General features: G+C 42.4%; 1 protein-coding gene across 1 annotated transcript in view; it reads right to left on the bottom strand.

Annotated features, from left to right (window-relative positions):
- Positions 1–26,583, bottom strand: part of SYT14 (synaptotagmin 14) — a 103,596-nt gene that overhangs the window by 21,519 nt on the left and 55,494 nt on the right. Inside the window, exons 3-4 of the mRNA XM_018557203.1 lie at positions 18,119–18,390; positions 11,947–12,399 (exon numbers count right to left, since the gene is read on the bottom strand). Coding sequence (XP_018412705.1) covers positions 11,947–12,399; positions 18,119–18,390 — 725 coding nt within the window. The remainder of the gene's footprint in view (positions 1–11,946; positions 12,400–18,118; positions 18,391–26,583) is intronic.

The following is a 26,583-nucleotide window of genomic DNA, read 5'->3' on the forward strand; positions in this document are numbered from 1 at the left end:
GCATCTCAGCACCTAGGTCCAATGTATGTGCCAACCCACTTCTACCTCTGCTCACTGTGGCATTCCTCCCTCATTCTGCTCAGTGCACCATACTAATAGTCAAATGGATCCATGGTTTAATGTAGTTATGCTACCTCAACAAATACCTCCTCATGTATCACTGGCCCCTCCCTTTTAGATTGTAAGCCCTCCCGTACAAGGCCTTCCTTACCATCTAGTCTTGAATACTATTGTGATTGTAATGTCTTCCTTATATTGTAAAGCGCTGAGCAAACTGTTGGCGATATAAATCCTGTATAATAATAATATTAATATTTTGAAAGACCAAGAAAAGAGATAAGCATTTATTTAATCCAGTCAGACCGCAAACACCGGGCATATAGAATAAAGAGAAGTTGCAACCTTTGTTACCCCTATTCCCGCGCCATTAAGCCAGAATTGTCCCTGAATATTGTGGACAATAGGGAACCATGGTATCTTTTTTTTTTTTCCTCTCTTAAATCAAGGAAGCCAAATGTGTAGAAAGCTTTAGTGCAAGATGTTGAGTACTGTAGTGAAAAGCAACTGATATGTGTTTCGAGCAGATGCTTATAATAAAAATCAGACTGCTAAAGCCTGTGTTTTATATGCACCATAATCTGACACTGCATTATTCATATATAAATCAATTACAGAGAGACGGATCAGAATGTAGGGCAGGGATATTTGATTACAACAGTGCAAAAGAAAAAAAATACTGTATGAAATATGAGCGCTTAAATACAGAGCGCAGTATAATCGGATGAGAAATAACGGCATCTAAACACTGGGCTGCGGGACTGGTGAAAGCTTCATATAATATTCATAAGTGATGAAGAGACAAGTATGAGAAATAAACAGGGTTAAAGAGAACACACTGATGTTTAGTTAATGAAATCCTGCAATACAGCGAGGAGGTAAAAGCTCCGGAGCTGGGAAGGAGAGTGAGGGAAGATCCAAGGTCTTTCCATCATCCTTAAATGGCAAATCCAGCCAAAAGCTGACTATACAGTTGAAGTGTATATGACAGAAGTTTTTTAAAGACATGGGTCATGGGTCCTTAGACAGCTGGGGCTGTGACAACCGGTCTAACAGACAAGTGGGACCGAGGATTGGGGATAGCCCAACTGCAAGGGTTAAGTTTTAAAAATCCTGGAGTTCCTCTTTAACTGCCTTGTAATATGGCAATATGGCAGGTGGTATAAGGGCACTTTTTAGAGCCTGCAGCTTTGCCGATTGTGCCATTACCCTCTCTTTCTACTCTTTGGACTATTGATGACAAAAATCAAACCCCACCCCGACCCCTACTCTTGTTTCCTCATAATAGCTTCCCTATATCCAGCAACATTTACAGCTCTGTCATTAGAACCAAGAGAGCAGTTATCGTTTGGGCTGGAGTTGGTAATTAAGGGCAGAATAACAGTGCCTCTTAAAAGTTCACCCCCCTAGCAAGGTATACTCATTGCACCCTTTGCTCTCCAGGAGTGCACCATGAGAAAGGCTTCGGTGGTGGATGGTGTCACAGGTTACCTGGGTGGATGATGACACTGTCTCCCTCCAGCCCAATGTGACAGTGTTCAAACCTGGCCATTGCCTGCTTATACGGTAATAAAGGGAGATCACATGCTCCTTTAAACCTAGAAGCAAGCTTCGTTAGAGCAATGGAGTGAGGGCCCAACAGAGAGGGGAGGTGGCGAGGGAGCATAGATCAGTGAGCAAACATTGGAAGGGAAAGTGGACTATGAGGAGGCACTGTGCCTTTGCCCTGAATGCACAATGTGACAAGGATATGTAGCAGCTAAAGGCCAGTGGCTGAGCGAATATTTAAAGCCTTTTTTTTTCTTTCAAGACATTGGTGTCTTTTTTAGATTTGACAAAAGAATCATTTGGCTGCTAATTAGCCCTTTGCCTTTAAAGTAGATAGTTTAGTAACTGTCAATGCAAACTTAATCACAAAGATCTTATATAAGCTGTAGCATGTCCACATAACTTCAAAAGTCATTACTTGGTCATCCTACCATAAAGGTCCTTTTTCAGACACTTCTTGTTATAGGGTGACAAGTTCTGTCCTTGTCTACCAAATTTTCTCTCAAGTTGTCAACCTGTCACATGCTCTCCCAATAGACACTACAAGTGGCTATCAATCCACACTGTGCAAACGTGGTCCACTGTTGTCACCATGAGGTGAGAAATGACATTCAGCACTTGCTAGAGTGCATGTGTATAGACTGCAGACGATCAGCAGTAATAATGGGACTGGATATATCTATCTCCATTTGAACGTAGATGTGGTATCAAATGAATGTAACTGGAATTTTGGGGTTGTGATATTTTGTATGGCTTATATGGCCTGATAAATAGGAACGATGTTATTGCCTAGTGTGATTATTGCACGTATGATTTTATATTATTTATTCAGTGTATAATAAACTTTATATATTTTTTATAAAATGCATCCATGTTTGTTGTGGTCATGTACCTCTCATCAAACTCCTTTTCTCTATTTGGTACAATTGTCTAGAATTCAAGGGGGAGAGGTAGTATCGGGAGACCGCTGTGATAGTAATTCACGGGTGGGTTCTTCTAATTGTTTATTATACAGTAAACTTCCCGTTTTGCGTTGCTTGAGAGTTACTATTAAAAATTGCCGCACCCCCCTTGTGACACCACGATGATCGTGTCATCTCCAAGCTGTCATCTCCATCCAGGTAGTAGATGCTGACCAAGGATGATGTCTGAACAAATATGACACTGTCTTTCTGGAGAGAGAGGCTGACTGAGGCATTCTCAAGGGAGTACTGCGGTAAGAAATGCCTGGAAGTGTTATACTTCTACATTACTGAGCATGCATTTGTAGCGCCCTCTAAAATGTCGCTATTCAATTTAGAGATGCCTGGACTGTAACCAGTCTAGATACTGATTATACAGAGCTCTGCATTCTATAGGTGTCCCTGAATCTGCTGGATCGATTGCTCCTCCTGTTGCTGAGGAAAAGGGAGCCTTGGCATACAGTGAGGGAGGATCCACCCTCAGGTTATGACTATGCACCTGGCCCTAGCCAATCCCTGAGTAGGATGACTCAGAGGCATGGTTGAGGGCAGGTAATAAAAGGTCTGGGGACACTGTGGAGAGCTCTCTTCCCCTAGGGGCCTCGCCCCTAGGGGAAGAGAGCGAGGACTGTGTGTGATGCAGAGCAAATGGCCTGGGCCTCAGCACATGGCAGGTGCTGAGGGACCTAGAGGCCTAGGATACACTGATACTTTGCTGGGCCCATACACGTGGCAGGTGTTGGGTGCCTTGTTTTAAGAAGATACTACCACTAAACTGGAGTGCTCCTTGGCAGTTGCAGATGCTGAGGGCACAGAGATTCCAGATCCTGTTGCTAAGGAAAATACCTGATGGAAGCTGGGTCGGGGAGGAGTCCACTTGTTGAGGGGTACCGCAGAGGAGCTGGTGCAAGCGTCCGTCTGGGACCCACAAGGGAGATCCCACACCCTATGCCAGGTATCTGTTCACAGTACTACTACCACTATTGGTCCCTGGGACCAGATCGCAGTGATTTCGGCCTTAGCGGTTGCTAGGGGAGAAAGCTGTCCTCAGAAGATTCCAATGGCATCCTACAGATCCTAAACCCTCTCTCTCCTATTGATGTTGCAAATAAATACCCTAAAAAGACCCTAAGACTCGAGCCGTTCTGTCCGTGAGTGTCGGTGTGCTGTTGCTGATCAAAGGGGACCGGTAGCTGGAACCAACAGGTAGGAGAAACTATTTCAATATTCAGCGGCTCCTTCGGGGGTGAGCGCTACACATTTAACATGAAATAATTTGATGGTAGGTCCACTTTAAACTTTCATTTCAGCTGAAAGGTTTTCTTTTAGTTTAAATGGTAGATAAATAGTAGAAGGACTCTGTGGTTCTCTGCAGCTTTTGTTTCATCTGCAAAGATTTCTAAAATTCATGAATCACAATTGCTTGGATTGCTGAACTGCACGATTCTTTGTAAATCAGACAAATCTACGTGCATATATTCAGGAGAATCAGAAATAGGCTAAATTGCTATTCTCCTGATTACATATATATGCATCTATGAGGGCAAAGCAAAGCTGCACTTTGCTGATTTAACTCATTTTGAAGCAATTCACCCCTTATGTGTGTGGCCCCCCCATCACCTTCTGCGATGTGGCTACTAGACATTTAGTGATAGCCAGGGCTGTAGTCAGCCTGGCTGGATTATAGTGGCATTTATCTGGTTAATGTCAGGTGTCTGGCACTGACTGGACCCCCTGGGTGGATTGTGACTCTGCTGTATTGTGGGACAGCCAATGGAGGGACACTGTCAGTGTATGTACAGGACAGCAGCCAATCACTGGGTTTCTCTCATCCAGTGGTGCATGCTGGGATAGGGTACATATACTTCATATACAATTCAAGCACATTCATGCACTGAGACGTGTCGCAATGGGCAGCTCTTTCAAAATGAATGGGCTGCAATGCATCTCATTGTATGAATAATTACTACATATTGAATTGGCACTATCTATCTGAGGGCTGCACCAACTAATCGATTAATTCGATTATAGTCGATGAGAATAGTTGGAAACGATTCTCATCATCGATTAGTTGCTTTCAGATTAGTTGCAGCCGCCGCTCTGCTCCTCAGCTCTCTTCCTCGTTGGTGCTGGCTGCAGCCACAGCAGCCAGAACCAGGGTGGAGGAGAGACTGCTGTGACTCTGCAATCCCCCAAGGCCCCGTTCTTCCTCTGGTCGGCGCCGTTCAGCCTCAGAGCCGCCCCTGTTCAACTGCTTTAGCCCCACCCTGTGCCTCTGGTTCAACCAGAGGCTGGGAGCCATACCTAGCCTGCTATTGGATATTTTAAAATGCAATAGCCAATAGCAGGCTGGCTATTGCACCCTCCCTCTGCCTGCTGTCAATCAGCAGATGAAGACCTGATGGAGAACTTCATGTCCCTCCTCTGCTGATTGACAGAAGGCAGCGGGTGGGTGCAATAGCCAGCTTTCAATTGGCTTTTGCAATTTGAAATATCCAATAGCAGGCTGCCTATTGCTCCCACCAATAAAGTTAAAAAAAGTTTAAAAATATACATTTTAATAAACTAAAATTTAAAAAAAAACGAAAAAATTAAAAAAGTTAAAAAAATTCAATAAATACAAATTAAAATGGAAAGAAAAAAAATAATAAAGTTAAATAAACTAAAATTAAAAATAGAAAACAATGTTTTTGGGTGTATATACACTGAGTGGCCAGATTATTATGACCACCCCATCAGTACTTCGTTGGGCCACGAGATGACTCCACAAGATGACTTCGTTGGGCCGCCTCGTGACTCCACGAGATGTTGAAAGGTGATGCGAGGAAGCTGACACTGCACTGTTGCCCTTCTGTTGTCTTGTACCAGTCTTGCCACTCTCCGTTCTCCGACCCAGATTTTCGGCTGACAGTCCAGTCTTTAAACACTTTAACAACAGCTGCTCTTGAACATTTAACGAATTCTGCTGTTTTGCTGATACTCGCTCCCTGGCTCAGAGCGCCAACAATCATCCCAGATTCAAAGGCTGTTAAAACGCGTTGTTTACCTGTATCTTCAGAAAAAAATCACTTCTACTGTCGTGGTAAACAACCTGCTTCCCTATTTATAATGGTCTGGCCCTCTAGGAACTTCAGCGCAAAATTAAGCGAATTATAGCTAATTTGCCTACAAATGTCAGGTGGTCATAATAATGTATGAGTATTGCAGTATGCAATAATACCTTTTATACTGTAATAGTCCGTTTTTGTTTTTTTTACATCTTGTCTACTGGACCAATACGGCTTACCCATTTACATTTTTTATATCTATATATATACAGAATATATATATGGAAAAGTCATTTTCAGTGTCGGCCTGACAAATATTGCTACAGGAGGTGCGTTGTGGTGCCATTCATTCAATGCATTTGAAATGCATTTCCCGTACGCAGTGTGATTGCCCGCACTGGAATGAGCGGTACTGCAATGCCCTGTGTTCCAGTGCAGTGTGATTGCAAACAATGTGCATACCATTTTATTCTGAAGTAAACTTTATGTCTGTAAAGCTGCAATTGTGTATTTTACTTTAAATAAATGACGGTATTATATTTTTTATTCTATCCGATTAATCAAAGTTAATAATCGGCTAACTAATCGATTATGAAAATAATCGTTAGCTGCAGCCCTAATCTATCTATCTATCTATCGCACTCCGGGGCATTGCAACACAAGTTCATTTTATTGGTGGGCTGGGGTGCAATTCAAAATGAATGCCACCTACAACGCACATAATATGCATGTAATATACACGTTTTACCATGTTCTATTGCAACGCACAATCGTGAATAGGCCCCGACTGAAGTGAATGGTGTAAATGTTGCTCCTTCCATGGGTTCCTCTGTTTCTAGCGATAAACCAGTTGGGCTGCATTAACATTTTCATTTTCTATAGAATGTTGCCTGAAATCTACACAAGCAGGCCATTACCAAAAAACTGCACAAGCAAACAAAAAAAGCGAAGAGAGGGAAATACAATTGCCGTACACTTTACATATTTATTACCAAGTTTGCCTGGGGGAGTCCTACATTGCTGTCATATGAAAACAGAATTTCTAGATATTATTCTGCGCTACAGAACATCATGTTGTGTTACATCTACATCATATACCACCATCCGTTTTGATATGATTGAGTCTTGTAGACACTCAGTTAATCACCTTATCGCCTATCAGCAACGCAGGTTGTGTTTTAATTGCATCAGTGGTGTTTTCTGGAGAGACGCACAATATCTGCCTGTAATAGAGCGCTGCACAGGCTCTGAAGGCTTCTGAGAGCTTGTGTTGTTTGCTTTTGCCTTAATCAGTCACACGCTAGTTTTGCTTCAGACGTTATTTTGAAATGCAAATGTGATTTCATTTATTGACGGGGGGATAGGTTTTGTGACTTCTGAAACTACAGAATGTATTTGTTGAAGGACAATAATGAGATTTGTTTTTTATTTATTGCTGGTAGATAATCCATGTGTAGTGGCTGTTACTGAATGCTGATGCTGTGGGAATTCCTGCCACTTGCGTATGGTAAAAATAATGAGGCTTTTTAGAACTTTCAGGGCCAATTTAGACTACTCTGCTGTGGTAATGAGCGCAGCAACGTACGTTACATACGTTCTAATCACAATACTGTGTCGCTCTTGGTGGATGTCGGCACACCGGCATAATCCAAAAAGACTTCTTTATTGAATCTTACAATGGGGATGCAATTAGATCGCTTATGCGTTTTACATAAACAGGCACTTAATCATAGCGTTACATGCATTATGGTGCTATGCCCAATGAACTAAGACAAAACCCCATGGTGTGTTACATTACAAATTTTATGACGTCCAACTTTTGGAACGTTTTGGTGTGGCAGCAGCCAATTGTTCTCAATAGACTGTCTTAATGCAAAGCACGCTAATACACAAACAACAAAAGGTGTATGAACGCACCACAAAAATGGGCCCTTAAAGGGTTATCCACCTTCTGCAAAGGTGTTGCCTGGGTACAGGGAGAGACTGTCATATAGTTTCATATTTTTTGATACTTGTTGTCCACGGGATGGAACTACTCCCAGTTCTGAGGCCAGATGTGATGGTTCTACTTTAGCCTGGCCAGAATACAAACCATTAAAGCCTATAGACATGGACCTATTTTCTGTTATCCTTATAGCTCGCTGAAACAATGTTTCATTCCTCCTAATAAAGTGAAGAAATTAAAAGCAATAGTCTTATGTATGCCTGCATGTATTTGGTATATCATAGAGTAAAGCAAAGAAATAGTGAAAAGAGACAAATTATTGCTTATTCTACTTATCTACAGTATTTTAAAATGGCCTGGATAGATTTATTGGTACCCCTAAAAAAGGTTATACAGTAAACTCCCAGTTATCCAGTACCCATGGGAATTGGTAGATGCCGAATAACCGTCGTTTCCGGTTGCTTGAGAGTTACTATCAACTCTCAAGCAACATTTACAATAATTAAATGGACGGACACGCACTTCTCTTGTCGATTTTCAATGTCCTTTTTAACTGTGCTCGTGTGTGGGCTCAGCAACTATGGTCACAGTGGACAAAGCAGATCACAGAAAACAGATACAGAGACAATGAAAATGGTTCTGTACTATGATCGCAGCGATCACAAATGTAATCAAGGCTTGTGATTAGCACTGTGAATGGCACAAGACTGATCTAAGCAGAAATTACAGAGCCAATATTAGTAGCTCTATACCTTGTGATCGCTTTGACCAACCACATCTTTCACAAATGTGAACAATGGCTGTGATTGGCAGCCCAGCTTTCCCTTTCAATTACAAACACAAAGAGCCATGAAAGGAGAGATTGCCAATCGCAGCCATTGTGTTTACAGTGTGTGCCAGCCAGTGCCTTTACAAGTCACTAATGCCAAGGAGGCTGCTTTTGCTGTGTTTGGCACTGAGCAGGAGCAGGGCACAATGACTATCAAGGAATTTTGGAGCAAAATGTAGTGCCCAGTGTCAGTATGCACTGTCTTAGTCACAGTTTGTGGGTCATCCAACAAGGTAATGACCCAAACAAGAACAAAATATTGAATTATTCTGAATTGACCCTCTTTGATCCCTGATCTGAATCTGGAGACGTCACCTTTCAAATCTGAGAAAGCTTGAACAGTTTGCTCAAGAGTGGGCAAAACTACCAGTTGGCAGGGGCAGAAGTCTCAGTGAGGGTTACAGAAATTGCTTGTATGCAGTGATTGCCTCTACAGGTTCTGCAGCAAAATATTGGGTGAAAGGTCCCATCATTTTTGCCCATGCCATTTTAATTTGCTTTATTTTTCTAAATATTCTGTTGAATCAAGAAGGAAAAGCAAAGTATCATTTTTCTAGATATGGAATAAACAATTATACATGCCAATTATTTTGTCAGTTTCAAGTTGTGCGTTCTTTTTTCCTGGAAGGGCACCAACAAATTTGTCCATGTCTGTATATAATACGTGCGCTTGCAATGTATTTCTTAGCAGAATGCCTTTGTTTAAGCTTATTAACTATTCACAGAACAGTTGTGGATGTGTTCCCAGTAGGGGGATTCACTCTCTCTTTTCCTCTGGTGACCATTATTCTCAGCAGTGATTTAGGCCTGGTTCACACCTGGGCGTTTTACAGCGCGTTCCTACGCTCTGTAAAACGCTCAACATGTGAAAACCAATGATTGCCTATGGGCATGGTTCCCACCTGGGCGTTTTACAGCGTGTAGGAACGCGCTTCAAAACGCCCTACGCCCAAAGAAGTACAGGAGCTTCTCTAGGGCGTATTTGCCGCGCGTATCCATTGGGATACAGCCAGGTAGCCCTCGTAAACGCGCGTTTGTCGCGCAGAATTTTTTACAGCGAATCACGGTACAACGCGCGACAAACGCGCATATTCGATACGCCTAGGTGTGAACCCAGCCTTAAGGTAACAACCACGTTAATGCCAGGTACATAGGCTGTGAAGATTCAGCAGAGATTCCAGAGATATGAGGATTTTTAGCCACCAGAGCAACACAGAAGCAGAGCGGTAGCTATATGGGAGTCTCACATTTTTCTCTGAATCTGGTGTTTTGCCTGAAGCTTTCATCAACTAGACCTGTATCGGAAAAGCAAGTCCTATTTCAAAATAAAACAGCTTGATTAAACAAAATCTTAGATCATGCTGCTGAGAATCGTAAAATGCTGAAAAAATGCAGTTCTAAAAACAGGAATCAGGTTTCCCTCTGGTAGCTGGTTAAATGGCCGAGGCCAAGGCTTTGATCTTGTGGTCTCTGATGAAAGACCTCGGTGCATTAACGCTCAACAAGAGCCAACCAGTCATCAGCAGTGATCTTTCCCATGTGCAGAGACCCCTCAAAAAAATGACTCACCTTTGATCAAGAGGACACTGTGAGGAGGTAGAATATCTGTTGCAGCCGCAGTAGATTATTTAGCACTCTTGCACATATTTTCATAGATTAAGATTATTCATAGATTTTTCTTTGCTACATTTTAAAATCAAGTCCTTTTGCTCTTTTATTGTAATAGAGTTGGATTTCTGGGTATGGGGGAGCATGTAACCTCTCCAATGCAAGAGTGCTTAGGCCTGAACACGATCACATAGGGGAAGGGGGAGCAGTGACATCATTCACCTGGGTAACCTTTCAACAACATCCAACAATGGAGCTTATTCAGTTGACTACTGCATCTAGGAAGAATCGAAGGAGGATGAATAGGTGAGTTTATTTGTTCTGGGGAGGTGTACTAACAAATGGCACTGTCACAGTATCCTGAACAGGCAGATGACAGTGTCTCTTTGAAGGCTCGATCGGACTATCCAGTGTGTTCAGGACATGGTTCCATGGCATGAACGCACTGGATCACATACACAAACCCTCTCCATCTCCTGGGGTGGGAGGGAGCGTGGTGGTGCCATTCATTCCAATGGCACCACAGGCACATCTTCCGCCCGCTGTGCGATCACCTGCAATTGAACGTGTGGTATCGCAATGCCTTGCGCTCCAGTGTGTTGCGGTCACAAAAAACATTGCATGCACCGTACTGGAACACAGGGCATTACGGTACCACACGTTCCGGTGCGGGTGATCAGGTGATGGAATTAATGGCACCACCACGGCCCCCTCCGCCCCAAAAAGCGGGGAGGGTTTGTTTATGTGATCCAGTGCGTTCATGGCATGGTGCCATGCCCTTAAAACGCTGGATAGTGTGAACGGATCCTCAACTGTAAATCGTGTCCATTCTTTGTGTAGTTTGGATACAGTAGAGAATATTGGAAACTTTTTCCAGTTGTATTGCTGTCTGGATCTCTATGCTTAGTGTTCTACCCAACAAGAACACAGATCAAAATAAATAAATAAATAGTTCTCATCCTTTCTCACAATGAAAAAAGTGTGGTTATTCTTGTATGTATTCCCTTCAGAGAGATCTGGTATGAGAAATCCTCATAGGGAAGCAATCAGCAATGGCAATCTGAAAAAGGTTGTAGCCCCCAACCCACATAAAACAAAGAAATGCTGGCTGGTAGGAGGCATTAAACGAGGATGAATAGGAGAGTACAATTTTTCTTGGGGGAGGTGTACTATCAGAAGATTATTAAAAAAAACTTCAACTACCACTATTTTATTCTACAGGGTCTCAACTTTCAGAAAATACATAAGATTTTGGGGTGTCAAATGCATTTTCATGTACAAAATGTGTGTGTAAAAAAGAAAAACAAATGGCTATGGCAGTGAAAATCTGCAGCCCAACTCCAGCCAAAAAACAACCTCTGTGAGTTGGTTATCATTGTCTCTGTCGCTGCTGAAGAGCTTTCCCCTTTACTTCCTCTTCTATTGACAGGAAATTATTTTGGATCTTTGTGAGGTTTTTATCTCAGCCTTCTTGTCCGTTGACCTTCATTTCCCTTATTTCATGTCGTGGTTTAAAGAAATGAGGGAAGACCTTCTAAATTGGTTTTTATTGCAGATGGAAGTTCTTACTTCTCCAAGTGTATTCAAAACTAAGAAAAATGTTCTGACCAGAGTTGGGCTCTAATCAGAAAACAGTTCTTCATAACAGCATCTCCACCACAGAACGACCAGTTATAAGAACTTAGTCACACCATAACTGAACTAGTAACGTGTTACAACGTGCGGTAAATGTATGTTTATACTTGCGTTGCAGTGCCATTCATTTTTAATAGCACCTCAAGGCATTTCCCTAGTGAGCTATAGCCTAATGCAGATGCAAATGCATTGTGTGTGAAGTAGCTACACCCCCCCTAGCACAAAAGCGTGTACGTTAATGCGCGCATACTATGGTGTTAAAGAGCAGTCATGATAGGGAGGTCTGCTTATATTTGGTCAACTGTAAGCACTTACCGATAGACTGTATGCGGGTTCAAGCACCACTGGAACAGAAAGCTTTCCTTGAAGGTTCAGCTTTGTTAAATAGAAAACCTTTTCCCCGACAATCCTCTCCTTTTTCATACGACGTACAAGGTACAGTCTAAACCGGACGGCATAGTTTGCAATCATTTCCGATTCTATGTGATTGAACTTGAAGGTCTCCGTGAAGACTGGGCAAGGCCCCCTCTGAATCCCTGTTTTGGCTCTCTGCTTTTTCATGGGTAGCAGAACAAGATGGACCTGCCAGGAGTTACTATTCCCAGTCCTGTTGTATGTGGGCAGGTCGGTGACAGCTGTCACTGTGACAAGAAGTTTCTGCTCTTGTGAATCATAGTCAAAAGTTACATCCAATGTGCCATATTTAGCTACTGGCTCTCGATCAAAAGACTTAGGAAGCTGTGAAGATGATCCTCTGGCTGACAAATCCTAGGGAAAATAATATGCATGAATTTATTTATTCCTCTTAATTTTAGATCTTTTAAAAAAAAAAAAAAACTAAAACAAATTCCTAGGCATGGACATTTTTCATTGTAAAAGACACACCTCAAAAAAAAAAACTAACAGTAGAAATAGCAAAACTTTACACAAACCTAACAACATGGTAACACAGACTATGTAGCTAAACCTGAAAATAAACCTTGAAGAAATTCATAGAATATATTATAGTTTTATTTCCCCTTTAGCTAAGAACATGTCAAACTTGACTATTAAGTAGGCCCCAAATTATTGTTAGAGCCTTGGGGCATTCTCCGTCACTTGGGGAATTTGCAGCTGGCAGAGTGATTGGCACTAAGTCTGAATCAATGAAAAATTATTAAGTAAATGTCAGGGTGTGAAAGGAGGCACGGAGAGTTGTTTTTACAGTTAGTAAAACTGTAGGGAGAAATCATGGTGTGTGTTAAGACTGCAGGTTTTTCACCTTGAAAAGAGCTGTAACGGTGAGGTAACTGGGGAATCCTGTAAACAATTTATAAATGAGATGAAATAGGGTTTTTGTAATTACCATAAAATCTCCACTGAGCTGAACTGAGAGGTTCCCCAGGACTCCTTCCAAGCCTTGTAGGCTGACATCCATTGTCAGCACTTTCCAGACCATTGGGAGGAAGAAATTCTTTGATTCTAGTGGGTTAGAGATCCACCACACCACAGGAAGCTGGGTCTTGCAGGACAAGCGAATGGAAAGGTCCATGCATTGAACCTGTTTTTCCCAATTAGCCAGAATGCTGAACTGCAATGGCCTGAAATGAAATTGCGTATAGGATACTGCCTTACAGGACACCATCACCCAGCGCTTTTATGCAGAAATGAATGGTTAGGCGACTCTTGGACCGCAAGGTCTGAGCAGGAGAGCAGAGAGAAAGGATCTTTTCTTATGGAGGGAATATCAGGATAGGGCCGTGACCAACACAAATCCCAGGTACTCGAAGTGATGGGAGGGTTCCAGTGCTGACATCTGGAGATTCAGGGCCCATATGTAGTTCATCAGGGATTGTGCTTTCTGATAAGTATTGGATGATAAGGCTTGCACCAACTGCTCTCTGAGAAGATTGTCCATATACCCAACTATGGCGATCCCTGAGACCAAAGCAGAGCCCAAACAGGGGTGAGCACCTTGGTGAAGACCCAGTGGACAGATTTAGTTGGAAATTAACAAACTGGAAGTGATGCGTGCCCACAGCAAAACACAGTTAGCATTGATGGAAAGGAAAAATAGGGACGTGCAAATATACATGCAGGATGTCCCCTGATGCAAGAAGGTCTTCTAAATGAAGGGAGGTGATGACAGAGCAGGTAGATTCCATATGGATTTTTATGAACATATAGCAACCCATTGAGGATCTTGAGATTGAGAATAGGCCAGTCCCTCTCTTTGGCTTTGGACAATGAACAACTGGTCTATAACATGGACAGCCCATTTTTTTTAACAAACCCTCTTCAATAGGGCACTGCTGAGCAAACCATTTTGGAGTAAACCATTTTGGAGTAAATGGTTTTTCAGGATTATCCCAGTCACCATTCAGCACCAGCTGTAGAAGCATACAGGGAAGATTTTGTCAAGTTTGGGCATTTTGAAAAAACTAGGGCAAAGCTAACACAGGTGACTCCAACTGTAAACAATGGCACACCATGTCAACAGGGACAGAAATAGTGGAAGAGATGTCAGGACATGGGTCCACAAAACTGGAATCAGTCCATTAATTTTCTTCCTCAGGGAGTGCCCAGACACAGAGGAAGCTCAGAGGGGGATTCTATAGGGGAAGGGGATATATGCTATATCCAGAGTCTCCCGCTATTGGATAGCGGCTCCCGGCCGCCTGGGAGAGAAACACTTCCTCCCAGAAAGGTTTATCTGCTCGATCGAGCAGATAAACCTTTACCTGCGATCGTTTTTTTCTTTTCTGACATCGAGAGCCGCGGCCCGACCGTCAGTCAGAAAAGAAACAAAAAGGCATACGAATCTTTGCACTTTGCAATAGCCAATAGCAAACTAGGTAATGTACCCGCCCATTGCTGCTGTCAATCAGCAGAGGGGGACCTGAATTTTTCTATCAGGTCCTCTTCTGGTGATTGAAAGCAGCAGAGGGCGGGTGCAATAGTTAGTTTGCTATTGGCTATTGCAAAGTGCAATAGCCAATAGGAATCTAGCTATGCATTCTTGTGCCTTTTTTAAAATATTCTGACGACTGCAACTGTCAGGTGGGTGTAACTAGAAATCACAGGGCCCCATCCAAAATTTTGCTATGGGGCCCTGTGATTTCTAGTTACGCCCCTGGCTATATCCCATATTAAAAATGACCTGGTGCAGCTCTATTCCTAGTCACATAACATAATTATCAATGGTCAGGAGCAGAGAACTTGTCATGAGAGAAATATGGGAGCTACCACTGCTGACATCCTTTAGAAAAGTTCTATTGGCCGGCTGTTCTTCTAATCTACTACTGTACTTTAGTACTTCCTGAGTCCCTGACACGGAACATGGATGCTGCCAAAGAAATGTCATAAGTCCTTTATGCGTATTTTTTTTACAGTCACCTACTCAAATCAGTATATGTAAACAAGAGGGTCACCATGATATAGCCATGCTATTAAGAAGGATAAGGCAACAATGGCAGACCCTATATTTCCCTGAGTATATTTTTCCTTTAATGCCTGTAAAGTATAAGCAAAGCCAAAACTTGTATTTTTGTTTGCCAGAGTCCAAGGAAATAAGAGGAGACCTCTCCAAAGCGAGAGATATCCTCTCTCAAACAGTTGTCATATCAACAGCTTTTCCCATTGGAGGATGTTCCCTTACCTCCTGTTCTGGTGACTCCTCATAAAAGTTAAAGTTTCAATCACTTCCTGTATCAGAAAGAATGGTCACCAGGGCAAATAGAGTGTGAATTTCCCCTTCAGGTACACCAAAAACTATAAAAATCTGACTGGTGTGGAGTTTTCTGTACCCCTGCTATATACTGGAAGCATTGCCAACACTGGACTTTTCATTAATTTTTTATCACTGATCTCTCAAAAATAAATAACGTGAATTGTGAGTGTTATATACATTCTTGGGAGACTATATATATAAGTTAAATTAAAAAAAAAAGTAAGGTTTACAATAAATATTTAGGTCTATTTTGCACATAGAGCTAGTAGGGCAAATTGAACATTTACACAGAGGTTCATTGGACCACACGGCATGATTCATATTTAGAATTAATACAATATTTACAGCTTTAAAAAAAAGAGGAGCTTGCATTTCAAAACCATGTGATGCCTAGAAAAGCTGTTTGACATTTACAGAAGGGAACCAGTAAGAAAACACACATCAATCCCTGATTAGAAGATATTTAAACCTTCCTAGTGATTTAGCCCCTCCAAATAAGACCGCGTTAATTATTTCTCTCACATTTGACATTTTTATTATTAATCTGCTCTGTGATCTGTCCTAAACCTTTTCTCCATAATACTGTTAAGCTAAGACTGCTGTATCTGCTAGACTGGTGGTGTTAAAGGCTTATGTGTGTGAATGTGTTCCTGTGTAGAATACCAGAGGACAAAAAAATGTTCTGAATAATAGGAAGCATAACAAATTTTGCAATGCTGAATGAAAAGCTTCATAGACATACATAGTTATGTTGTGGACTTAAAAGATTCTTTGAGTTCATAAAGCTGCTAACAGAGTTATGCTTCCTGATTTCTGTTCTACAACGGTCATGTCTTAGTTGCTCATCATGCTTGATTTATTTATCAAACTGGTAACTTGATTAAACCTGCGGCACACATTAATGCAGCTCTGTATTCAATAATATAAAATGAAATGTATTATTAAATGCATGCAGTGTAAGCAACAAATTCGACTTAGTATTAGCCTTTTGCAATCTCCAGTACAGCAGAGCTCAGAGTGGGAGAGGAAGGAGCAGCACACAAAGCCAATCAGTGTGCTCCAGTGCGCGTGGGCTATAAAGGAACATACTGGTAGGAGGAGAGACCTGAGTGTCTGAGAGATAAGCTCATCAGCTGGCTGCTTCTATTTTCACCGTCCTGTCGCACAGGCTGGGGGAGGGACAAGACCTGTGCTACTCAGCTGCATCAGAGAAGTCAGGTCTCCTATACTGCCAGAGAGGGCTGTGCTGTGTGGCGCAGCAGTGTAAATCACATGGTTAGGTGGACAGAAATACAAATTCTTTGAAGGGTTAAACAGATCCTATAGAGTTCATCTGTGTAATTAGCTATTAGCCCGGAGTTTTCAGCTTCACGAAATTATAATATGACACTAGAAGCTGTCAGTGTATATAATATACAACATATGGCACATGTCAGTAAATGAAAAATACCTGCATTCCATTTTCACTCAAAATGTTGCTGTCCTGTCTATTGTAATGTTGAAAACACATAAAAATGTCATCAACAATTAAATGTAGGGATGTTCAGATACCAGTGCCGATACATGGCATTTTTATGAGAACTACCAGGGTTGCAGCTGGGCACGGGCCCTGGCGCTCCACCACTGTCCTGAAATCATTAGTCTGTATTGTTTTAGAAAAACTGTCACATGACAATAAACAAGAATGTATCAGTACTTGTATCTGTGAGTACTTGGACAAGTATCAGTACTTGCACTTGAAAAAATGGTATCGGTGCATCCCTAATATATATACAATAAAACAGGAATGCACAAATCCCAGGAGCTCCTTAAAAATGACAGCTGCCTCTTAACTTTGGAATTTTTCTCTAGTCTAGTGTTGGAGCTGGAAAAGTAGCTGTACTTGTACCGAGTACGGTACTTGGTATTTGAACATCCCTAATTAAATGTGTAAAAGATGAAGACAGACTCGTGTAAGCAAAGTAGACTGAGGTCCCACAACAGAGACTGAGGTCCCACAACAGTCAGCTTTGCCTTCATGTGACCTCTGATCTCCGTAATGTCAGAATCAGGGCCCAGGAGAAGAGACCAATTTTTGGCACCTGGCATGCTGACATTAATTTACAGGAGGTGCCATATTGTGGCTGGCAGTGAGCTATGCAATAGGATCACCGGCTGTTCATGCTGAGGGGGACAACCCATACCCGAGATCAAGAGAAATTGTGATCCAGTTTTATAGGAATTATTTTTACACTCAACGAGCCATTCTTGGTAATTTCATATAATATAAGTACAGAAAAACACCCGGTAATCCTGGTGAGCTCCCAACTCCTTTAGTGGGTTGATGATCTGACATCAGCACGCAGTTCTGTATTTCAACAGGGAAGAGCTCAGGCAGAGCTAACAACACTACTTGGGATTTTAGTGCAAAACAATTCTAAAGGCCTTGACTCCCAAAAAAAAGACTGTCCATGAAAAGTGTGTAGGTAAAAGGCCTCTTGGGAGATGCGGTTCTGGGGGGAATGCCTATGTAAATAAGAATGGACATGGAGCTCCCTGCTGATACCTCCTTCCAGCAGATGTCCCTACAGGAATTTTTACAAGCCTGGAGATGAGGTCACAGGGAGTAATCAAAGCTATTTTTCAATACAACAACAAGGAAAAAGAAAATAAAATCTAGAGGGGGAGGGGGGGGTTTGGTGGTAAATTGGGGTCATACCTATAGATGAGATTTAAAGTTATGTGGCCATTTCATACAACTATACAATGTTTTATAGTGCTTTCTTTACTGTCACTTACCTCTGGGCTTAGAACTGCCGTGCTATCACTTGGGGCATCTTCCTCGTAAACCTTGTTCTGGAAGCTTTCTATTTCATGTCCCATGCTGCCCTCACTGGGACATTTGTTATACGAGTATCTGGGACTATTGCTACCATGTGACAGTTCACATTTACTGTCCCCAAGTTCAGAGGGTGTACAGGAGAGGCGAGGAGATCCACTGTCATCTTGGTAAGGCGGAGGCTGCAGTTCATCTAGTGGAGGCGTCCTCCTCATTCTCTGGATACTGTTAGCTGTAAACAACCAAATCCATTAGTGTTCCATCATCAACAATCGAACTTTCTTCACTTAGTTAAATGACTCGAAACTAAAACTGCATATTTACTGGAAGCTTCTGCTGACATGTTGAACAAGAAGACATTGTCTTGTAATATACATCAAAAAAATCACAGGAACACAAGACATCAGAAGAATTTTGAATATCCATAGAAACTGAGAAGGCTGTCACTCAAAAATCGCACAGATCTACAGGGAAGACCTTCACAACAAGAGGGAGAATAGGACAGGCTGTTAATAGAGAAAGTCACATAGAAAGCAATTAACAGAGCCAGTCATTACTGGATACTTCAATCTACCAGATGTGGACTGACATGTCTCAGGGGCAGGTTTGTCTGAAAGTGGTGACATCAATTCATAGAGCAGAGAATTAAAAATGTATGGAAGATCTTTTCAAAGAAGGATTGCTTTACTCACGGGGACAAAGCATGGGGGCAATTGTGCGTACAAATATGGGTTGTTGAGAGAAAAAAAAGAGTAGTATTGCGCAACAAAACTACAAAAAAGTACTCTTTATTAGGCATAGAGTCTGCCTACGTTTAAGGCTGGGTTGGCACTAGACATGGGCGATTCTTTTCCTTCCAAATCAAAAGTCGGACACATTTTCCAAAATTCGGACACATCTGAATTTTTGAATCCCAATGAATCCAAATTTCTGTTTCCGAATTTCGGATCCTGTCCAAATATCATTAAAAAACTAAACTGAATCGGACATGTGACTTTTCTGGCCAATCAGATGCCAGGCTCCCAGACCAGAACGGCATTCAGGAACTCCTGAATTAAATTCGGAAATCCGGATCCCGAATGCCATTCGGGTCTAGGAGATTCAGCTTTAGTATGAATATCTGTATATGGTTTTCTGTGGTGTTCACAACGAATAATTGTAAACTCATCTGAAACTAACGAAAATTCAGATTTCGTCCGAATTCAAGACCTGAACCGAATTGAATTTCGGATCCGAATCACGAAATATACGAACTGAATTTTTCTGCAGCTTTCTAGTTCGCACCTTTACGTTGCAGTTACTGCAACATGTGGTAATGCACAATACATGCGTTCATCCTGAATGGCACGAAAGCACAGCACTAGTATTGGCGTGCACTGCGACACAATACCGTGCGTTCAGAAATAAATAACAGTGATCACTCTAGGACAACATAGCTGAACTTGAAAGTGAACTGAATTGGAGAATTTTTCCAAATCAGCTATTTTGGCCTAGATTGTTCACTTCTCTTGTCTTCTCCAAACTCTTCACCCTTTTGTGAATAGCCCTGTGCACTAGGAAAATCCACCTGCAGTGAATGTTTGGTAAATCTCCCAGTAACTGCTTCATAGAAATAAATATGCCTTAAAGTAGAACTTCGGCCAGGATTTTTCTTAACCCTTGAAGTGGGTACCCCCCCCCCCCTCCGCTGCAGCGGCCTAAGGTCTCGTAAATCATCACGTTCTATACACTGTGTCGAGATGTGAGGATGCTGAGGAACATTCCAATGCTGCTGACTCAGCAGTTCATGTATTATTATTTTTTTTTTGTGCCTACAAAAAAACGAGCACTTAACCCTTGCAGTGAGGGGTAGCCCCACTGCAAGGGTTAAAACACTTTTGCCCAGAGTTTTTCTTTAAGGCCCATGTACATCTTTGCAGTGCATTAACATGCGTTGCGTTAAGGCAGCCCATTCAAAATGTAAGGCCTGCCAGTGCACCCTACCATGCTTAAAATCACACAATAACCTTTTTGTTTTCTACATGCTCTTATGTTACTCTAAGGTTTGGCAGAACAGAGGAAGCTACTTGAACGAGTAGTAAAACTCTTCAACATTACCAAACAAGTCCAGATGATTGTGACTAACTACTACTAGTGCTTATCATATGACCTACATATAGGATTGTGTACATGTGTCCCGTGGACAGCTTTTCTTCTGTTTGTATGGGCTCATATTGGAATGAGGACGTGCTTTATATGGGCTCATATTGGAATGGATTCCGCTAGGATAGTTTATTGGACCTTGCACCACCTCACTGGTGTCCTGCCCTATTTCCCCCCTTGACGCGGTTCACTCAAAAACAAGCTTAGTCCTAGAAATATGGTTTGGTGTTTCAAACACAAAGATGGTTGGCACCGTTATCCACAGGGCACCCATATAGGAGTAAAGGCCAGAGAAGGTAATGGCCTTTGCCTCACCTCAAGAGCTGTTTCTTAAATGGTCAATAAAAGATCAACATTTCAGAGTAAAGATTATGATCCTCAAAGTGCACAGCTGATGTCCAACATGTTTAAAAGGAAAAAGAAAGCCAACAAATTATAAGCTTTAGAAAAAAAAACACTGAATGAAATGAACCCAACCACAATTTAAATTGTCAAAAGACGAGAACACCATGATGTAAACAGGTGGTATCATCTTAAGTGCAATGCGAGTAATGAAATTTGCAAAGAGATAACACTAGCTTTCTATGTAATTGAAGGAATATTCTACTGTGAATACAGAATGCAAGAACTGGATATCTGTATCAAGTTATCTATAAAACAAATAACAATATAATTCAGTTATCTGTGATCCCCAGCCACATACACTGAGTGGCCAGATTATTATGACCACCCCATCAGTACTTCGTTGGGCCACGAGATAACTCCACGAGATGACTTCTTTGGGCCGCCTCGTGACTCCACGAGATGTTGAAAGGTGATGCGAGGAAGCTGACACTGCACTGTTGCCCTTCTGTTGTCTTGTACCAGTCTTGCCACTCTCCGTTCTGCCCTAACATTGACTAGTCGCTGACGGCCACAATTTGCACATTCAGACCCAGATTTTCGTCTGACAGTCCAGTCTTTAAACACTTTAACAACAGCTGCTCTTGAACATTTAACGAATTCTGCTGTTTTGCTGATACTCGCTCCATGGCTCCGAGCGCCAACAATCATCCCACGTTCAAAGGCTGTTAAATCGCGTAGTTTACCCATATCTTCAGAAACAAATCACTTCTACTGTCGTGGTAAACAACCTGCTTCCCTATTTATAATGGTCTGGCCCTCTAGCAACTTCAGAGTGAAATTATAGCTAATTTGCCTACAAACGTCAGGTGGTCATAATAATCTGGCCACTCAGTGTATATACGTATACAGAAACTGGGTGGAGTCATGATGTATAAAAGTAGAAACAGGGACACCGGCACTCCAATTGCAATGCAAAAGCGTCTATTTAATGACGAGGTGCAACATATTACACTAATGCAACGAACGTTTCAGGGTCACGCAGGATCGCCTTCCTCAGGCGGAGGAAGGGGATCCTGCGTCACATGTCTCTGTTGAGAAAGGGGATCCTGCGTCACATGTCTCTGTAGAGGAAGGGGATCCTGCGTGACCCCGAAACGTTTGTTGCATTAGTGTGATATGCTGCACCTCACCAATAAATAGAAGTTTTTGCATTGCAACTTGAGTGCCGGTGTCCCTGTTTCTACCTATGTATGTAACGGCTGCCATCTGTTGATCACCGCAGCACCCATTTTGTCTTTTTTGGAGTAAGCGGTCAGGAGTGCGATGGGTTAATGGACTCTTGTATGATGTATAAAAGACACAGTATGGTCATGACAATTTTGCATTTTGGATAAAATTGTCACAAATTTAGGCATTTCAAATGGAGCATATGGTGAAAAAAATGTATAAGCAGAGATTACCGTTGGTGGAGATTAACTGTCAAACATTCAGTATATTTAGAGATAGTAGGAGCTGAAGTTAAAGCTAAACTCCAACCTTACCTTCAGTTTAGCACAGTTGTACAAGCTCCTCTCCTGGACTGAAATTGTTTACTGTGATTTCAGTGCACATTGTGAGCTTCTCATACTGTGCTTAGAAGCTGCAGCAAAAAAATGAGACTGCCTCATTTTTTGGCTAGAGGACATCCAGCATTATCTAGGTCTTTCCTTCCCAGTCTGTCTCTTCCATTTTTTTTTTTGGGACGTCAGGTCTTTCAATTATGGAGGCTCAGCATCACATGTGGGCATTGCCTGAAGCAGCCTGCATGCAAATGCAGTCTGTCTAGGAACATCCACTCCTCCAAACTGACATCCATTAATCAAGGCATTTTGCTATTTGCATAACTCTTTCTTAAGCAGCCCATACATCTTACAACCATCGCACGACTTTCGTTGTAAGGTGATAAAAATTTCATAAGACCTGCCCATCTTGGACAGGCAGATCGTACTTGCGATCATCGCAAGCCCTCCCCGCTGAGGGGAGGGCTTGCCAATGACTGCAATGCTGAGCGGGCAGTGTGCGCTTGCGCACACCGGGCCGTGCAGCTTTCGTCTTGCGATAGTGCTACCAACCTAGCGTGCTTGTAAGACGAAAGTCGTGCGACCGTACAGTAAAGATTTTCTACGATCGCAGGATCACCCACGATTATCGTACGATAATCGTCAGGTGTATGGGCACCTTTAGGCTGGCCATACACCTGTCAATTTTCTTTCGTTCAACCTGCGGGCTGAACGAAAGAAATTGACGCAATTCCTCCATCAAGCGTGTCGATCGAGGAATCCCGCCGGCACCTGTCGGAATACCAGATCTAGAGCTGCAGCTAACGATTATTTTCAATTCGATTAGTTAGCCGATTATTAGGTTCGATCAATCGGTTAATCGGATAAAATACATTTTAAAAGATGGCTCCAGTGATGGGACTACTAGTTTGTATTGAGATTGCAGTCCATCACAGGAGCAAGCTTGGAGTGGTGGCAGTAAAAAAGAAAAAAAAAAGTGTGGTGTGCAATATAGTGAAAGGAAAAGTGTAAAATTGTATAGCAATGATGAAGAATGGCACCGGCTATAGAGGACTACAAAACCCAGCAATAGTACATTATACAGCGCAATACAGAATACCGCCAGCTATAGAGAAATACAACAAATCCCAGCAATAGTACATTATACAGCGCAATACAGAATACCGCCAGCTATAGAGAAATACAACAAATCCCAGCAATAGTACATTATACAGCGCAATACAGAATACCGCCAGCTATAGAGAAATACAACAAATCCCAGCAATAGTACATTATACAGCGCAATGCAGAATACCACCAGCTATATATAAATACAACAAATTCCAGCAATACATTATACATACAGTGTGTAATGTATTGCTGGGATTTGTATTCCTCTATAGCTGATGGTACAGTGTGCTGTATGTTATACAGCACAATGTACCATCAGCTATAGAGGAATACAAATCCCAGCAATACATTATAGAGTACCATGTGTGGGGAAAGTGCAGGCTTACCTGAGCAGTCTTCCAGCAACTTGCTTCTGAGATCGGGCCTGTCTATCGACGGCTGTCATCCCCCCACACCTGCTCCTCCTTCCTTCTGCTCCCCACGTCCCTGTGCCGATCGTGGATGTGGGCGGGCGGTGAGTGTGAGGCGGAAAGGAGGTGCGGCGTGTGGAGCATGTATGCAGGCGGGCAGGTCTGGCAGCAGCGAGCGTGAGGTGGAGAGGAGGTGCGGCGCGCAGCGTGTGTGGAGCTGTGAACAGAGCCAACTAATCGGAAGCTGATTAATCGATGATTGAAAAAGTTGACAACTTTTCCAATAATCGATTATGTCGATTAGTTGTTGTAGCCCTAACCAGATCAGAGGGGCAGTTCATTGGCTGCCGGCTCTGATCGCACAATGATTTTCCAGCCGGCTCCTTCGATCAGCTGATCGAGGAATGCCGGCTGAAAGGGAGCCGACAGCCCCATACACTGGCCGAATTTTGACCGGTACATTACAAAACGTCCGAAAATTCGGCCAGTGTATGGGCACCTTTAGACAAAGTCCTCTGTTTGCTTCAGGGGCCCTTGAGAACAGTACTGAGACAGGGTGCTGAGATGTTTTCAGGAAGATATGTACAGCACCCTGCTTGCTGCTGTCCTGCCATGATCTGCCTATTGCATAGAAACCCAGTGAACACAGCATGTTGATGGGAGGGGAGAGGGGCAGGGAAGGCAAAATATAAGCAGATTATACAGTCATGTGAGAAAGTAAGATTTTTTTTTTTACTTTTCAACATATTTGAACAAGAAAACATATCTTCATTCAAACAGTGCCTACAGATAAACGACACATAAAACAGAAGTAGTCTAGTTATTCTCATAATCTAAATGAATGAAATGCAGATCTGTCACATCAAAAAGTAAGTGTGCCCTTTCCTTTTCCACCACTTCAAATTCATGAAATTAGAATCAGGGATTCTAGATTAGCTGCCAATGATTGCAAACTACTCAGGATTGTACAGGTGGAACTAGTCTTATTTAGAACTGAGATGTCTAGGTTTTGGTGTTCTCATTGCTATTGATGTGTGGAGTGTCATCATGCCAAGATTTAAAGAGCTCTCCAAAATCCTCAAAAGATGGTTGTGGATGCTTATGAGTCCAGTGACGAGTTAAACAAAAAATATACATCTGAAATGAATCATTCCATTATCAGGAAAATAATCTACAAGTGCTAGGATGTGCAGGATTGGCTGACCTTGCAAATTCAGCTGACAACTGAGAGCTGACCATTTGAAGCTAAACAAAGTCTACAAGAACCCCTAAAAACAGGCAGGTAACTACTGCAACAGTTTATGTCAAACTGCATGCATGCAAACTGAAAGGGAGGCATACCAGGGAAAAGCCTTTTCTGTCCAAAAATAAGAGACTACAGTTTGCCATTGAACATATAGTTAAAGACCAGTGCTATTGACCGATAAATCATAATATAAGTAAATCTGCTTGACGCAAACCGAAGCCTGCATTAAAGGAGAACTATGGGGTAAGTGTTTTTCCCCATAGTTCTCCTAAGGGTCACCGGAGGACATAAAGTAGCGTCCTCCCGTCACCCAAACTCAGTATATCGCGAGCTACAGCTTGCAGTATACTGAGACTGCCACAGGCAGGACGGATCCCCACATTACTGTCGAGATCCACCCCAGCTGCGTGAGTGACAGCTGGCTCTGCCTATCTAGAGGCAGCCAGCTGTACCCACCCCCTCCCCGTCTGTTCCTCCAGTCAGCGCTGGAGGGTCGAAGCTGTACCCGCCCCACTCACCTCATAGTTCTCCTTTAAAAAAAATCATACAAACTGTGAAGCATGGTGGTAGAAATGTTACAGTTTGGGGTTGCTTTGCTGCTTTAGGCTCTGGGCAGTCATTAAAGTGACATTAAACCCTCAGATTTTTTAACATAAAACAATACTGTAATGTGTGCCTTACTGTAATCCATGGTTGTTTCCCTTCTCTTTTGCTGCTCTTCCTTTTAAATCCTTATCTCTTCTCATGCTGGGGAGAACTTCCGTTTTTCAGCTGACTGCCTTGTCTCTGGAATGTTACATGGTGTCTGTGTGCAGGTTCACGACCTGGGGCAGGACTACAGGAAGAGGCAGTCAGCTGAAAAATGGAAGTTCTCTCCCAGCATGAGAAGAGATAAGGATTTAAAAGGAAGAGCAGCAAAAGAGAAGGGAAACAACCATGGATTACAGTAAGGCACACATTACAGTATTGTTTTATGTTAAAAAATCTGAGGGTTTAATGTCACTTCAAGTCAACTATGAATTCCACAACATATCAAAGTGTTTTGATAAAAATTTAGGGCCATCTGTCCAAAAGTTGATGTTGAACCAGATATTGATCCTTTACATTGATAATGATCTGAAGCACACTAGCAAATCCACCAACAATTAGTTCAAATATAAGAAATGGAGGGTTATGGTCTTGCAAAGCCCTGATTTGATTCCCATTTTAATATTGTGTGGGGATTTGAAACAGGCAATTCATGGAAGGAAACCCACAAACAAACCTGACAGAAGTAATTTCTGCTAAAAGGGGGAATACTAGCTTCTGGGGCCGAAGCTGTACTTATTTTTAGCCATGCACACCATTCCATCTAATATTTTTGTTGAATAAATGAATAAATGATTTTCATTGTGTTAATATTTAAAGGAGAACTATGAGGTGAGTGCTTTTCACTCACCTTATAGTTCTAGCCGACCTGTGACAATGAGACTGTCACAGGTCGGCTCAGTAGATCGGGAGGTGAGCGAAAACATACCGGCGTTCGCTCACCTCTCGATTCTGTCACCGCTCTCTGCAGTGACAGGGGAGGGGCTGGATTCCCCCCTCCCCCCTCATGCCCGATCGGTGGGCGG

This window comes from Nanorana parkeri, unplaced genomic scaffold, assembly GCF_000935625.1.
Source record: "Nanorana parkeri isolate BGI_ZX_2015 unplaced genomic scaffold, ASM93562v1 scaffold1, whole genome shotgun sequence".
Lineage (NCBI taxonomy): Eukaryota > Metazoa > Chordata > Amphibia > Anura > Dicroglossidae > Nanorana > Nanorana parkeri.